Source organism: Chelonia mydas, chromosome 11 (assembly GCF_015237465.2).
Source record: "Chelonia mydas isolate rCheMyd1 chromosome 11, rCheMyd1.pri.v2, whole genome shotgun sequence".
Taxonomy (NCBI): Eukaryota; Metazoa; Chordata; order Testudines; family Cheloniidae; genus Chelonia; species Chelonia mydas.
This window is the reverse complement of record NC_051251.2, coordinates 77,017,640-77,032,144: the sequence shown is the minus strand read 5'-3', so window position 1 is coordinate 77,032,144 and position 14,505 is coordinate 77,017,640. Positions and strand designations below refer to the sequence as shown.

At 41.6% G+C, this 14,505-nt stretch overlaps 1 protein-coding gene across 6 annotated transcripts in view; it reads right to left on the bottom strand.

The window, feature by feature from the left end:
• Positions 1-4,826: 4,826 nt before the first annotated feature.
• Positions 4,827-14,505, bottom strand: part of ADARB1 (adenosine deaminase RNA specific B1) — a 251,278-nt gene continuing 241,599 nt past the window's right edge. For all 6 annotated transcript variants that reach the window (XM_037912791.2, XM_037912790.2, XM_043525846.1 and 3 more), the window contains 2 exons: positions 13,036-13,214; positions 4,827-11,675 (listed from right to left, as the gene is read on the bottom strand). In XM_037912791.2, the coding sequence (XP_037768719.1) occupies positions 11,499-11,675; positions 13,036-13,214 (356 nt within the window). In that variant the 3' untranslated portion in view covers positions 4,827-11,498. The remainder of the gene's footprint in view (positions 11,676-13,035; positions 13,215-14,505) is intronic.

The following is a 14,505-nucleotide window of genomic DNA, read 5'->3' as shown; positions in this document are numbered from 1 at the left end:
AAAGAAGCAACAAGCTACAACAAGCAATAAGCCAAAAACTAGCCAACAAGCAGCTCACAAGCCAATTAAGCCAAAAACAAGACTAATTTCTGCTTTTTTTCCATGGGTTTGGCATGTCTGGTGACAGGGCAACAAAATGGCAGAAGAAATTCAATGCTGATAAATGCAAAGTCATGCACATTAGAAAACATAATCCCAACTATCCATATAAAATGATGGGGTCTAAATTAGCTGTTACCACTCAAGAAAGAGATCTTGGAGTCAGTGTGGATAGTTCTCTGAAATCATCCACTCAATGTGCAGCAGCAGTCACAAAAGCGAACAGAACGTTGGGCATCATTAAGAAAGGGATAGATAATAAGACAGAAAATATCATATTGCCTCTATATAAATCTTGAATACTGTGTGCAGATGTGGTCGCCCCATCTCAAAAAAGATACATTGGAATTGGAAAAGGTTCAGAAAAGGGCAACAAAAATTATTAGGGGTATGAAACAGCTGCCGTATGAGGAGAGATTAACAGGACTCAGACTATTCAGCTTGGAAAAGAGACAACTAAAGGGGGCTATGATTGAGGTCTATGAAATCACGACTGGTGTGGAGAAAGTAAATAAGGAAGTGTTATGTACTCCTTCTCACAACACAAGAACTAGGGGTCACCAAATGAAATTAAGAAGCAGCAGGCTTAAAACAAACAGAAGGAAGTATTTTTTCAGACAATGCACAGTCAGCCTGTGGAACTCCTCGCCAGGGGATGTTGTGAAGACCAAGACTATAAAAGGGTTCAAAAAAGAACTAGATAAATTCATGGAGGATGGGTCCATCAATGGCTATTAGCCAGGATGGGCAGGGATGGTGTCCCTAGCCTCTGTTTGCCAGAAGCTGGGAATGGGCGACAGGGGATGGATCACTTAAGGATTCTGTGTTCTGTTCATTCCCTCTGGGGCACCTGGCACTGGCCACTGTCGGTAGACAGGATACTGGGCTAGATGGACCTTTGGTCTGACCCAGTGTGGCCGTTCTTATGTTCAGTTAAAATAATACAAGCCAACACCTCCAAGATATGGCTGAGGGAGTGAGTGCATTGAAACACTGCCGGAGCCCCAGATGTTTTACACACTGCTTCATGAAGAGCTACTCCCGCTATTCTGGGGTGGGAGGGTTCACTGCTAAGGTCTAGGAGGAAGTCAAGTCTAGAGCACTTAAGAGAAAAACTGGAAAGCCTGATGGAGATTGGGAAGTAGCAATGCTATGCCATGCTGTGTGGAGACTTGGCTTCCCCCATCTCCCTCCATGGGCTGTCAGTAGGGCAGAGGCTGTGACTCCAGCTTCCGGGGGAGTGACGGGGTAAATGCTGGGACCGATCACAAACAGGACTCAAGGGCTGTAAACCCAGCCTTGCCCAGTGCTGAGCAAAGAAAGCCCATTGGGCCCCCCACAGGGATGTGAAGGCAGGGGCAGAGAGGGGCCTAAGCAAAGCAAGCACAACTCATACAACCTACAAAATTCGGTCTCTGCTTACAGCAGAATGAGAAGAAAATGGAGTTCTAAGAGCAATAACCTGTCTGCTCGTATTTGGGTTTTAAGAATCATAGGAGAAAGCCGACTGGGCTCTAGGCAGCTGGTTCATACCCTTCCCTCTCCAAGAGCAAAACAGCAGAGAGGTGGGGCCGTGAGGGGTCCAGGGCTGGGCCAAAGGAGAGGCAGTGAGAGCAGAAAACCCAGGAAATCCTACACTCAGAAGGCAGTGCCACAATTGTGTGTTACTTACACCGTGCTTTAAGCCCGGGGGTAGGTCTGAGCAGGCCTCTCGCACAGCTCCAGCAGGACGTCCGTGCGACAGGGAAAGCTCACGCAGGAGACACAGAATGCGAGTCGGCACAGGCCGGCTCGTGCTGCAGCAGCTTACCTGGCTGGCCAGCTGACAAAGCCACAGTTCAAAAGAAGGAAGAAAAACAAGCAGAGAGAAGCTGCTCCCTATAAAACGACGGTGGGGCTCATGCCCCTGCAGGACCAAACCCCTGCATGCGGATCGGTTCAATTCTGGTCTCTTAGTGGGTGAAATGTTCCTGGTCTCTTAGTCTGAAATATTCCTGTCATTTATTATCCGCATTGCAGCAGTGCCCCAGCCAGGCGCCAGGGCTCCCTGGAGCCAGGTTTGGTCCGGTCAAAGCGCAAGGAGGCGGTTAGGGCCCTGACCCCCCTTACTGTACAAGGAGAGAGAACAGACACGGGGCGCACACAGCTGTCTCATCAGGACTACATGAGGCGTCTGTGCCAGAAGCTGCAGGGCTGTGGACCAGGGCAGTGCGCAGATTCACTATTTTAAAATTGGTAATAGTGTCTATGCCCTGAGATCTACCCATGGTTCCCAGCACTCAGGTCCCTGTGCATGCCACTCTGCTCAGCTTATCCCCGTGGAAATGGCAGGGAGATGGGGGATGTCTGGGGACAGTGCAGGTGAGGGCTGCAGTGTATATTTTAATAGTCCGTGGTGATGAAGCTTTTCTCTGGGACGACGGGGTGGCTCTCTGGGCCCTGAGGTTTGCAGGGTGCTCTCTGGGAGTGGCTGTTTCTGGAGCACCATTGTTCAGGGTGACCCCTCGTCAGACTCACTGAGACTCGCAGCAAGGGCTAATATTGTCTGCAAAGATGCTTCGCATCCAGGAAAGAGTAAACCTGCTCTGGTGCTAGGGAGCTGGCCAAGCCCCCCGCCAGCCAGCCTCACGGGTGTGCTTGAAAGACAAAGGAAATTCACATGCAGAGACCTGTGCCCAGGTGGAATTGAGGACCCTGTTGCTGCACACCAGGGCCCTCTGTTCCCTGTGCACCTCTGGAACACCGGAGCAGCAGAGGTCCTGTGGGTGGGAGCAGCAGCTTGAACTCCGCCCCTGAACCCTGTGCCTGGAGGTGCCAACCTCAACTCCCCACGTAAGTTGACAAAGTAACCAGCAATAAGTCCCCAGGACCAGATGGTATATCACCCAAGAGTTCTGGAGGGACTCAAATATACTGACTCTGGTATGTAATCGATGGCTGAAATCAGCCTCTGTACCAGATGACTGGCAGATAGGTAATAAGCCAGCAAATGTCAGAATGCCAGGATATAAATCCATGGTACACCCACACCATGCAGTTCTGGTGGGGCCATCTCAAAAAACTATATTCAAATTGGAAAAATTACAGAGAAGGGCAAGAAAAATGATGAAGTGGATGGAACAGCTTCTGCATGAGGGGAAAAAAGACTGGGACTGTTCATTTTAGAAAAGAAATGACCATGAGGGCAAAACTCCATCCTTAGAGGTTTTTAAGGTCAGGCTTGACAAAGCCCTGGCTGGGATGATTTAGTTGGTGTTGGTCCTGCTTTGAGCACGGGGTTGGACTAGATGATCCCCTGAGGTCCCTTCCAACCCTGATATTCTATGATTCTATGATATGATAGAGGTCTCTAAAATCACGACTGATGTGGAGAAAGTGAATAAGGAAGTATTATTTACTCCTTCTCATAACACAAGAACCAGGAGTCACCTAATGAGACTAACAGGCAGCAGGTTTAAAACAATCAAAAGGAAGTATTTCTTTCACACAATGCACAGTCAGTCTGTGGCGCTCGTTGCCAGAAGATGGTGTGAAGGCCAAAAGTATAACTGGGTTTAAAAAAGAATTAGATAAGTTCATGGAGAATAGGTCCATCAGTAGCAATTTAAGATGGCCAGGGATGTGTCTCCATGCTCTAGATGTCCCTAAATCTCTGACTGCCAGATGCTGGGACTGGATGACAGGGCGTGGATCACTTGATTATTGCTTTGTTCTGTTCGTTCCCTCTGCATCATCTGGCACTGGCCACTTGTCGAAAGACAGGATACTGGGCTAGATGTGCAGATCTGTGTGTGAGTTTCTCCCCTCCTTTTCTCAGTAATGCTGATACTTAAATTATTGTAATTAGGCATTTGTGTCAGCATGCCATTGGGGCACAGGGACAGTTCACACTTCTTACAGCTATTGTTTTCGGTTCTCTACAGATTATGGTTGTACACATCAAGGATATTTGTGTGTACTTCACATTTTCTGGTTTTCCTTGCAATCAGGGTAAGAGACCTAGGGTTTGTCAACATCTGGAAATTAACTGCAATAGCCCTGTGTGGACACACTTATTTTGGACTAAGAGTGCCCAATTCCGATTTAGTTTAATCCACTTCCATAGTGGATTTGGACATGGATTAAGCTAACTCAGAAAAAGGCACTCTTATTCCAGAATCAGGGGGCGCTACTCTGGCATAGACATTTTAGTAAATTTCCAGCTGTAAATAAGCCCTATTTGTTTTGATTTTTTGTTTTAAGTGAAAGCTGAGATTACAGAGAACAAGATGGTAGCCTCAAAAAAAGTACTGGAATTGTTCTGGAGTATTCTTCATGATGTAACGAACATGATAACGAGGCGCTGGAAGGACCCACACAATGTTTTGTGCTGGGCGTGTTGGATCTACAGCTTCTGATGATAAGTGACACAGCTCTTTGATCGGGGTACATTTTTCTGACACTGACTATACCGATGTACAAATAACAATTCTTAGTATTTATATAACTTTGTGTTTTCAACTCTCTGTACAAATAGTAATGAATTAAACAAAGCAAGATAGTATGCAAAGCAGAGTAATTAGTTAGGGTTGCCGGCGGAGTGTGTTTCAGTAGCACTACGGGCCGGAGTGGGGAGGGCTTGTGGCCCAAGGAAAATAACATTTTTATAGACACTGCTAAGGTGCATATTCTAAGGAGGGATTAGGAAGGATGGAGAGGACACCCAAAAATAAACATTGTCATGAAAGTATTTGACAGTGCTCTTTTAATATCCCTTTATCAGTTAGTAAAGGCAGGTGTGTTGCCATCACAACATCACAAAGTCAGAAATAGGGCAAGAGTAACTGCTTCATGCAAATAACGTAGAGCAATTTATGTACATTGTATTTTAATCTTCTAACCATGTGTCTGCTGACTGCAACTAGACTGGTCTGTGCATGATAATATTGAAAACATTTTAAAAAGCAACGTGATGACATTTTGGGCTTCCTAGACAACAGACTCTGTCACTCAAAGATAAAAAATCTTTAAAATGTCACATCTGCTGTCTCCAAATGGGCTAGATTGTTATGTACATAAATTACATTTCTTATATCTGTTTTATAGTTTCAGTAAAGAAAACAAAAACAAAACATGACCACTCACAAAAGCCTTCTGCTACACTGTTGGCATGATTAGCAGCCAGAGTACAAAATTGTCAGTACAGGGATTTCAAAATCAGTGTTACTTTTGATATTTATTTAAATGATTTTGTTTTGCTTCATTATTAAAGTCAACAATATTTAAATGTACAGGATGAAATCCTGGATGCACTGAACTCAAGGGGAGCTCTGCCACTGACTTCAATGGAGCCAGGATAACACCCATAATTTGCTTCTAGTTCTGTTGTCAGTACAGCTTATTCCGTCATTACAGAAGTAGTGGAAGGAAAAAAAATCTTTACCCAGTTTATAAAAGACACAGGGCCAGATTTTCAAAGGTATTTTTTACACGAATAGCACTTACCTCCTTTGACACATTTTGGGAGCTGACAGTGCATGCAGGAACGGAATGTTACATCCTACAAGGCCATTTGGGCTTTAGGAAGAAAAACAAGAACTTCCTTCTATTTTGTCTGTTTCAGTCAGAAACTGATTAGGCAACCAATCTAGTGTTTGAAATTGAGCCACCTTCCTCTGCCAGTCTCTGTGCTTGTCATAAAAGACTTCTGCCCAGCACGAACAGTGACAATCTGTGCTACTGCAATGTCAATTTTATGCAAAAGATTCAAAAGAAAACTTATTTTAAAAATTAACATCCTTAAAAGTATATGGCAGAATTGTATAATAAAATTGTGCAAAATAAGCCCACAGGACCATCTGAATATAAATGCTGCCGGGCACATAACTATGAGAGCAGCTCTGGTTCCTTTCTTGCTTGTTTATCAGAAGGTGGAAGCCTGCTGAGAGATGTGCTATAATGTAAAGATGAGTGACACTGCGTGATGGGCCAGATGATATATAAGAAGGTTCAATTCCTAATTCGGACAAATGAATTCCAAAATCAAGTTCCAGAGTTCTAGTCTCTGTGTTGCGGCTTCTGAGCTCTCACCAGCACAGAACACAGGCGTTACCAGGTTGGGCCAGACCCAAGGTCCATCCAGTCCAGTATCCTGTCTCTGACAATGGGGAACACCAGGAAGGTGTAAAAACCCTGAGTAGCACAGGTGGGGTAATCTGACCCCCAAGCCCTTTAGGGCTCATCCTAATTTGTAATTGGTTTAAGCTTTAAAGTATGAGATTTAATATCCCTTTCAAAATTGCTTAATTAATTATAATAATTCTGGATATTCAACAAGGACAAGTGCAGAATCCTGCACTTAGGACGGAAGAATCCCATGCCCTGCTACAGGCTGGGGGACTGACTGGCTAAGCGGCAGTTCTGCAGAAAAGAACCTGGGGATTACAGTGGATGAGAAGCTGGACATGAGTCAACAGTGTGCTCTTGTTGCCAAGAAGGCTAATGGCATATTGGGCTGCATTAGTATATATATATATAGTTGCCAGCAGATCAAGGAAAGTGATTATTCCCCTCTATTCGGCATTGGTGAGGCCATATCTGGAGTATTGCGTCCAGTTTTGGACCCCCCACTACAGAAAGGATGTGGACAAATTGGAGAGAGTCCAGCGGAGGGCAACAAAAATGATTAGGGGGCTGGGGCACATGACATATGAGGATAGGCTGAGGGAACTGGGGTTATTTAGTCTGCAGAAGAGAGGAGTGAGGGGGGATTTGATAGCAGCCTTTAACTACCTGAAGGGGGGTTCCAAAGAGGATGGAGCTTGGCTGTTCTCGGTGGTAGCAGATGACAGAACAAGGAGTAATGGTCTCAAGTTGCAGTGGGGGAGGTCTAGGTTGGATATTAGGAAAAACTATTTCACTAGGAGGGTGGTGAAGCACGGGAATGGGTTATCTAGGGAGGTGGTAGAATCTCCATCCTTAGAGGTTTTTAAGGCCCGGCTTGACAAAGCCCTGGCTGGGATGATTTAGTTGGGGTTGGTCCTGCTTTGAGAGGGGGGTTGGACTAGATGACCTCCTGAGGGCTCTTCCAACCCTGATATTCTATGATATTCTTAATATGCATATAAATAAATAAATAAATAAAAATCATACCACGCTCTTATGTAGCACTTTTCATCATGTCCAGTCTATATCTGATTGGGATTGTACCCAAATATTACTGTAAATTGCACCAAAAAACTTTCAATTCAGCTGATATTATATGTTATAAGGCTGCCTGTCTTTAAAAAAACAAAACCAAAAACCACACAGTGATTTGGAGACAGGATAATATATTTTATACATTTTGTTTACACTTTATTTCTGTGGGCTCACTTTTATGTTTTAAATAACTTTAAACATTTTGATTCCCATCACATATCTGAATCACAGCTCACCTTCCCATTCAAAAAACTTCAGGATGATTTTCATAACAGACATTCTATTATGATAAAAATGCAAAGACTTGAAAGTATCCCCTTGGAGTGAAAAAGCTTGCTTTGGTGAAAGGCAAAAAGATAATTGTCAATGTATGGAGAAACTTCAGCATATTATTTAAAAAGAAAAAGAAAGAAAGAAAGAAAGAAAGAAAGAAAGAAAGAAAGAAAGAAAGAAAGAAAGAAAGAAAGTTCCACTTCAGTTATGTGGCAACCTCAACTCAAAATGTCCCAAAACTCAAGTCGTTTTCCCCTGGTAAAAAAAAATTGTCTTTGGGAGAGATGGGAAAGAAAACAGTTTTCATGATGTCACCTTTACTCTTTCATTACTAACACTGTTAGCTCGGATCAGCAGCCCACAACTAATAATTTTATTCCTTCACCAGCAGAAAGTATCATTTGTATATACAAGGTATCCAGTTGAAAGATTGTTTATATTTTTAGGTGGATAAAATACTTAACTTCAGAGCTGCATACTGGTAAAACAAACCACCAATGATGCAGCTCTAAGGTGCCTGAAATTTCAGTCGTGAGTTGTTTTAGGTTTTAATGAGGACACAGGAGTGGTACCATATAAAGATCTGCTGCTACTCTGAGGGATCCCCCCCATTAATTATTTTCTACCCTACACTAGTGTGTTTTGTACTATCTAGCATGAGGAAGATACTAAAACTGTCACCTGTGCAGGGAGCCCCTTGTTGTATGTGTGTAAGTTGCACACTATTTAACTATCATAATTTTTATCACTAACTACGCTAAAGGATTGGGACCCTGTGGGGGGATAGGAAAGAGCTAGCATATTAATGTGAAGACAGTATGATTCATCATCAACAAGTGACAGGAAATGTTCTATGGGTATTAAATCCTGAGCACAGAAATAACCAAATGCTTCAAGTTTCACCTCCAGGTCCAAGTTCTCTTCCACACCCCTACAGAATATTTTTTTTAAAAAATCCCTACATTTACAGTGTTCTATGTTACTAACCTATTATCTTTTATTATAGCTAGAATGTTATTTGGAAAAACATCTTAAATTATATTTCTTCAAGTATTTATTAACTTTAAAGTTACTCATTTAAATTTTGTGACGAACCTGAGATATACCCTTATATCAACTTAAAAAAACCCAAGAATTCCCAGGATTGCAAATCCTTGCTAAGATTAGCCACCACAACCATGACATACTAAATCGCACAGTGAAGATATTCAAGAAGACCATCCAACCTTTCAAAATAAATGCTAAGCTAAATGCTCGATAGAGAAAGGTCAACCCCAAATTTCAACAGCTGTTGGCAGCCATGTTGCCTTTATCCTCTGCAATCATTTAAAATTAAATGCATAAAAAGCCATCCATGCTTGATGATGGTGATCTGTAAAGAATACAGGAGTATTACAAAGAATACAAAGGTCAAGAATATAAAGGAGCACAGAATGACAAAAGAGGGACATGGCAGAATTTAGCTGAATATAACAATCTCAAATACATCTTTTAGAGGAACACTTCTTCCCCAACTTCTGATTTTCAATATTACTGAACAAAAATGAATAAGCAGGTATGCGGAAAGCCATTGGCTTCCAGATGACAGATATGGGTTGCGCATGATCCTGGAAAACATTTTTGAGAACCCTAGAACTATAAAGAATGAGAACTCATTCCTCATATCAATCAAATGCTGCCCTTTTATCAAAAAGAATTCTGCATGGAACTCTCACTTATAGTTTCCATATATTCATAGTAAATTTGAATGTCTTAAAATGTATGCTTACAATAATACTTAAATATATTACTCACATTCAGGACTTCATCAATACAAAAATAATCTCACCTAATAACTGCCTGAACTTCAAAATAAAATTTGAAGAGAGCTCAACTTCTGAATGAGAAATTTAAAAAGATTGGTAAAAATAGATTAAGATTGCAAAGTGAAATCATCAGTAGACAGAGTCCCTTAAAACAGAGATTTCATTTAATAAGTAAGACTAATTCCAAGAATATCCACATGGTTAGACCAGCTAGAAAATTCATAAATTGCTCTAATGTACAGTTCTTGCTCCACATTTTGGCTTCAATCCTGCAAATTTATGCACACGTTTAATTTTGAGCAAATGAGCAGTTCCGTGGGTCTACTTATGCTTAACTTTAATCAACTGCAAAAGAGTTTGCAGGTTCAGGGCCAAAGACATTTGCAAAGACAGATACAATGTAAATCTTGTGTTTTGAAAGATCATGTACATTACTTGCCTTCACACATTCTGAATGTTTTTCCCCTACAAGAGTTTATTTTACACATTAATGTATTGCTACTAAGACTCTAATTAGGAGGTTTAATACAATACTCAGGCAACTTTTAGTCTTGATAATTTTTTTCACTTTGATTCATAATTGAGCAATAATGATTGCAGGACAGGGCATTTCCAGCACATTCATAACTGGCTGGAAAGAGTTTTTGCATCACTTTCCACAACGCCCAGGGAGCCGCTACTCCCCAGGAAATGCCCTGTGCTGAGGTAGTTACTGCTATTATCAACTAATTATTTTAAAAATAGGACTTAAAAATACTTTGAGGTGTTTTTCGGAATTTGTACACACAATATCTTTGATACACATATGTCACATCATGTACTTAGACATATTGGACATAACTAGAGAATTATACCTGGTATGCTGAGAAAAAGAGGATTTTTTCAATCCATTGTCAGCCTTCCATTTCGCTTACAAATTGTTCTAAAAGGGCTGTCTATGCACCCATTGACTTAACAGACCTGGCAGTATTTTCCCTGCTATTTTTCATTTTCACATCTAGCATATGTGAAAATTTTAACAAAAAAGAGCTTTTATAAATAAAATACCATTCTAAATATATACTAGAGCAAACAAAACTTAGAAATAAGACTTTTATAGATCATCATGTATGTCAAGCTACAGGCAATAAAATCTTCAGGGGACACAACAGTCCAGTTGTTAAGTCTCTGAAGACCACAAGAAAGAAGTTTAACAATACTTTCATCTTCAGTAGGCCTCTCATTTCTTTGAGAAAAACTGTAATTAATATTCTACGAATGGGTTATTTTGGCAAAGCAGAATTATTTCCCCAAAACGAACAACTGTTTTTCTGAAGTTGCCACATTACTGTTAATGTTATGGTGGTGTTCGCATGAGTTCCTGGGATATACAAACTGCCTACTTCTAAACAGGTTTTGTACACTACAGACTAAATTTCTTAACTTACAAATACTTATTTTTTGTTTCCAGTTTACAGTGGTAAAAAATGATGACTTTACAATGCATGTAAATGGGAGGTAAAGGTATTTTAAAAAACAGAATAAAAAGCTGTATGTTAAAAACCAGGTCACAGACTAATAAATACGTACATCAAAGACATGACGTTTTCAGCAGCTGGTTTTAAAGAGCAAGGAAGAAGGGAAAAGCTAGCTGTCCAAAATCCATTCTGGCTTTGTCACCTATGTGCTCTGCAATTAAAACCCTGCAATTAAAAGAAAAACCAAGCTAACAGAAGAGCAGAAATTCGCTTTGTAGCTTTTTTTGATTAAATTAAGCTACAGACTAAAAAAATGCAGTGTAAAACCTAATGCAATCTACTACATGTTTTCATGCACTTGCTTATATTGCATTAAAAAAAGGAATTATTTCTAACCCAGAAAAATATGAGTCATCTGGTACTGTTAAAGAAAGCCTTACTGCAGTTTTTTCTACAGTAACAGGAGTTTCTAGAGAAGTAAACCAAAACGATTTTTATAACAAAATATAGAATTATTGTAGCAACTTATCATTGACTTTCAATATTTGAGCAAAACATAACAACAATTTGCCAGTTAATTTCAAAGTGTTAAAAAGATGCTTTGACAGCTGATGCCAGAAAACGATGCTGGACGCCAGGATTTCCAGAATGACCCCCTGTTCCAAAGTGATGTGCAGTCCATGAATTAGACAGTGAGAGAAAACTGATCCTGCTCTATTGGTTTCTCCACCCACGCTCCAAGCCCTGCCTTCAGGAACGCTTTAAACAAACATTCTTTGGCCGTTTGATACTTAGTGGCCACCTGCTTAGTGTCATGGTACAGGTTCGGTTTGAGGATCTTTGCGCGCAGGCTAGAGGAAAGCTGCACAAATAGAAAAAGAAAGAAAACAAACCATTACACAAAGCCATTCCAGGAACCAGAATCAAGAAAAACGAGAGAATGAGTGCAGCAATTTGAAAGAATGACAAACACTGTATAGATAGAACGTTACTGTTGATTTGTATCCAACTACATATCACTTCACAGCTCATAGCAAAACTATTGGTCCAGTGCGAACCCTGAGGATCTACTCATTTCCATAAGCACCTTGAAGGTCAAACTGAAACCATCATCATTTTGCTTGATAGCAACTGGCTGCAATTCTCTTTGAAACCCACCCCTTCTACTCTTCATGGGACAGTGCCCACCCACCTTTGTGCAGAGGCTCCCCTGACAGCAGGGCTGGGGGAGGGAAGCAGTATTCCAGGGCCCTAAGCAGGAGATACACATACCCTGTGCAGCGCGGGTGGAAGGCCTATGTGTAACCTAGTGAAAGTGAATGACAAGCTTATGCCACAATCTCAGCACCCAGCTGTCTATATTTCAGTGCCTTGCCGCACTACAATAAGAAATGATAGACTCCAAAGGACTGTTGTAGGAATACTGATTCTGCGGAAATGACTGGCTCAAGGTGCTATTTGCTTCTATCAATACAGACGCTTTGAAGAGAGGACTGGGAGAACCCTAAGGATCATGGTCTACTGCTTGTATCTTTCCATTTTTATAGAGTTTATCAACGATCTTGAGGCAAAGAAATCCAAACTTTCAAAAAACAATTCTTTGACAATTCTTTCACCTCCTGGGGAAGACCAGGGGAGAAAACCTGGTTCCACTGAAGCCACTACCTTTGACTTCAATGGGGCTAGGATTTTACCCCACATGTACTCAAACAGGAATGCCTCTTCACACTAAACTACAGACCCCGCAGACGACAGACCCCACCTCTTATGTCCTAGGATGGTCTCAGGGTATGATCTGGCAAATCTTAGCTCTACTGGTTTTTAACCTTAGTGTTCTGTGTGCTGGGCTCCGGAAGAGCTACTAAAAGAGACTACCTTGTCCAGTACATTAAAATGATAAGCAAAGCTCAAAGGAGTCAACATTTTTACTTTACTTAGTTCTAGAGGCAGGTAATTAGATCCTCACATACATTTACACTAGAAATGACCACATTAAAGAAAATGTGGAGCAAGACTTCTCTCTTCCCCATTTTTACCCATGGTTCAGTAACACACCAATTACTAACTTTGAAAATGTTTTAGAGAAGGTTTTTTATATCCACTTGCAATAGCTACACTACAAGAAGCCAGCACATTACAACCTTTTATTAGAAAGGTGGTTATGAGACTGAGCAAAATTGAAACCCAGCAGTAAAAAACCGCTCCTATCTTTGGACATGTACCTTTGCATGAATACGCATCCAGCGACTGTACAAAGCGTGCTTACAAAGGCGAGATGCACGACCCATCTCATCCTTGCCAGTTGTGGCATTAATAACTTCAAGACCAGTGTCTCCTACTGTCCAGTTTACACTGAAATTAGGTGCTTTTCCTGGCTGGCGGGCTTCTGCATTGCTAATACCTGAAAGGGAAGAGGTACATAATAATGAAAATGTGAAAATTCCTGCTTAGTTGTTTATAGATGAAGGAGTGATTGGGTAGTGCTATACAGATCATATTGTTAGGCATTCTTATAGCTGTGGTTCTAAAATACCACCATGATTTTCAACAGCTACCTGAGGATTTAGCCATGCACATTCCATTACTATTTATGGGGAATGTGCAGCTAAGATGTCATCTCCTGCTACCATGCTCAGTTGTGCATGTCTGCTTTCTCAGAAATCTGAAAATCCATGCATGCTTGTCCTGGTGATGGTAGGGAAGTAAAGAGATTGTAGAAAGATCTGTAACAAGATCACATCAGACAGTAATACTGGAGCATCACAATGGTGCTAGGAATATAGTGCTGTTGCAGCTATCAAAGATTCATAGATTCCAAGGCCAGAAGAAGCCACTATGATCATCTAGTCTGACCTGCAGTACAGCACAGGCCAGAGAACTTCCCCAAAGTAATTCCTAGAGCAGATCTCATACTAAAACATCCAATCTTGATTTAAACATTGTCAGTGATGGAGAATCCACCACAACCCTTGGGAAATTGTCCCAATGGTTAAGTACTCTCGCTATTAAAAATTTACGCCTTATTTCCAGTCTGAATTTGTCTAGCTTTAACTTCCAGCCATTGTATCATGTTAGACCTTTCTCTGCTAGGCTGAAGAGCCCATTATTAAATATTTGTTCCCCATGTAGGTATTTATAGACTGTAATCAAGTCACCCCTTAACCTTGTCTGTGTTGAGCTAAATAGCTTGAGTTCTTTGAGTCCATAAGGAGAGGTTACTCACCTTGTGCAGTAACTCGAGTTATTCAAGATGTGTGTCCCTGTGAGTGCTCCACTTCAGCTATGCCTGCACCCTGCGTCTTTGATCATAGCAATGCCTCTTCAGCCCATGCATGCATCCTACACATTCCTATGCCCCGCACTGATGATATATGGGGCTGTGTGGGCGAACTTCCCTCAGTTCCTTCTCCGCTTCAAAGTCCCAAAAGGGAGACACCGAAGCAGAGGAGGAGGAAGGTGGGTAGCAGATCACCCACAGGGGCACACATCTCAAAGAACTCGAGCTACTGCACAAGGTGAGTATCCTCTCCTCCTCCTCTGAGTATCAGCCCTGTGGGTGCTCTGCTTCAGGTGTCTCCTAAGCAGTACCCCGCTAAGGATGCAGGTCCAATACAGAACAGAGTCCAATACAGAGGAGAGAACTGCACTGCCCAGAGCAGTGTCGTATCTTGCAGCAAGCTCCAAGGCATAAT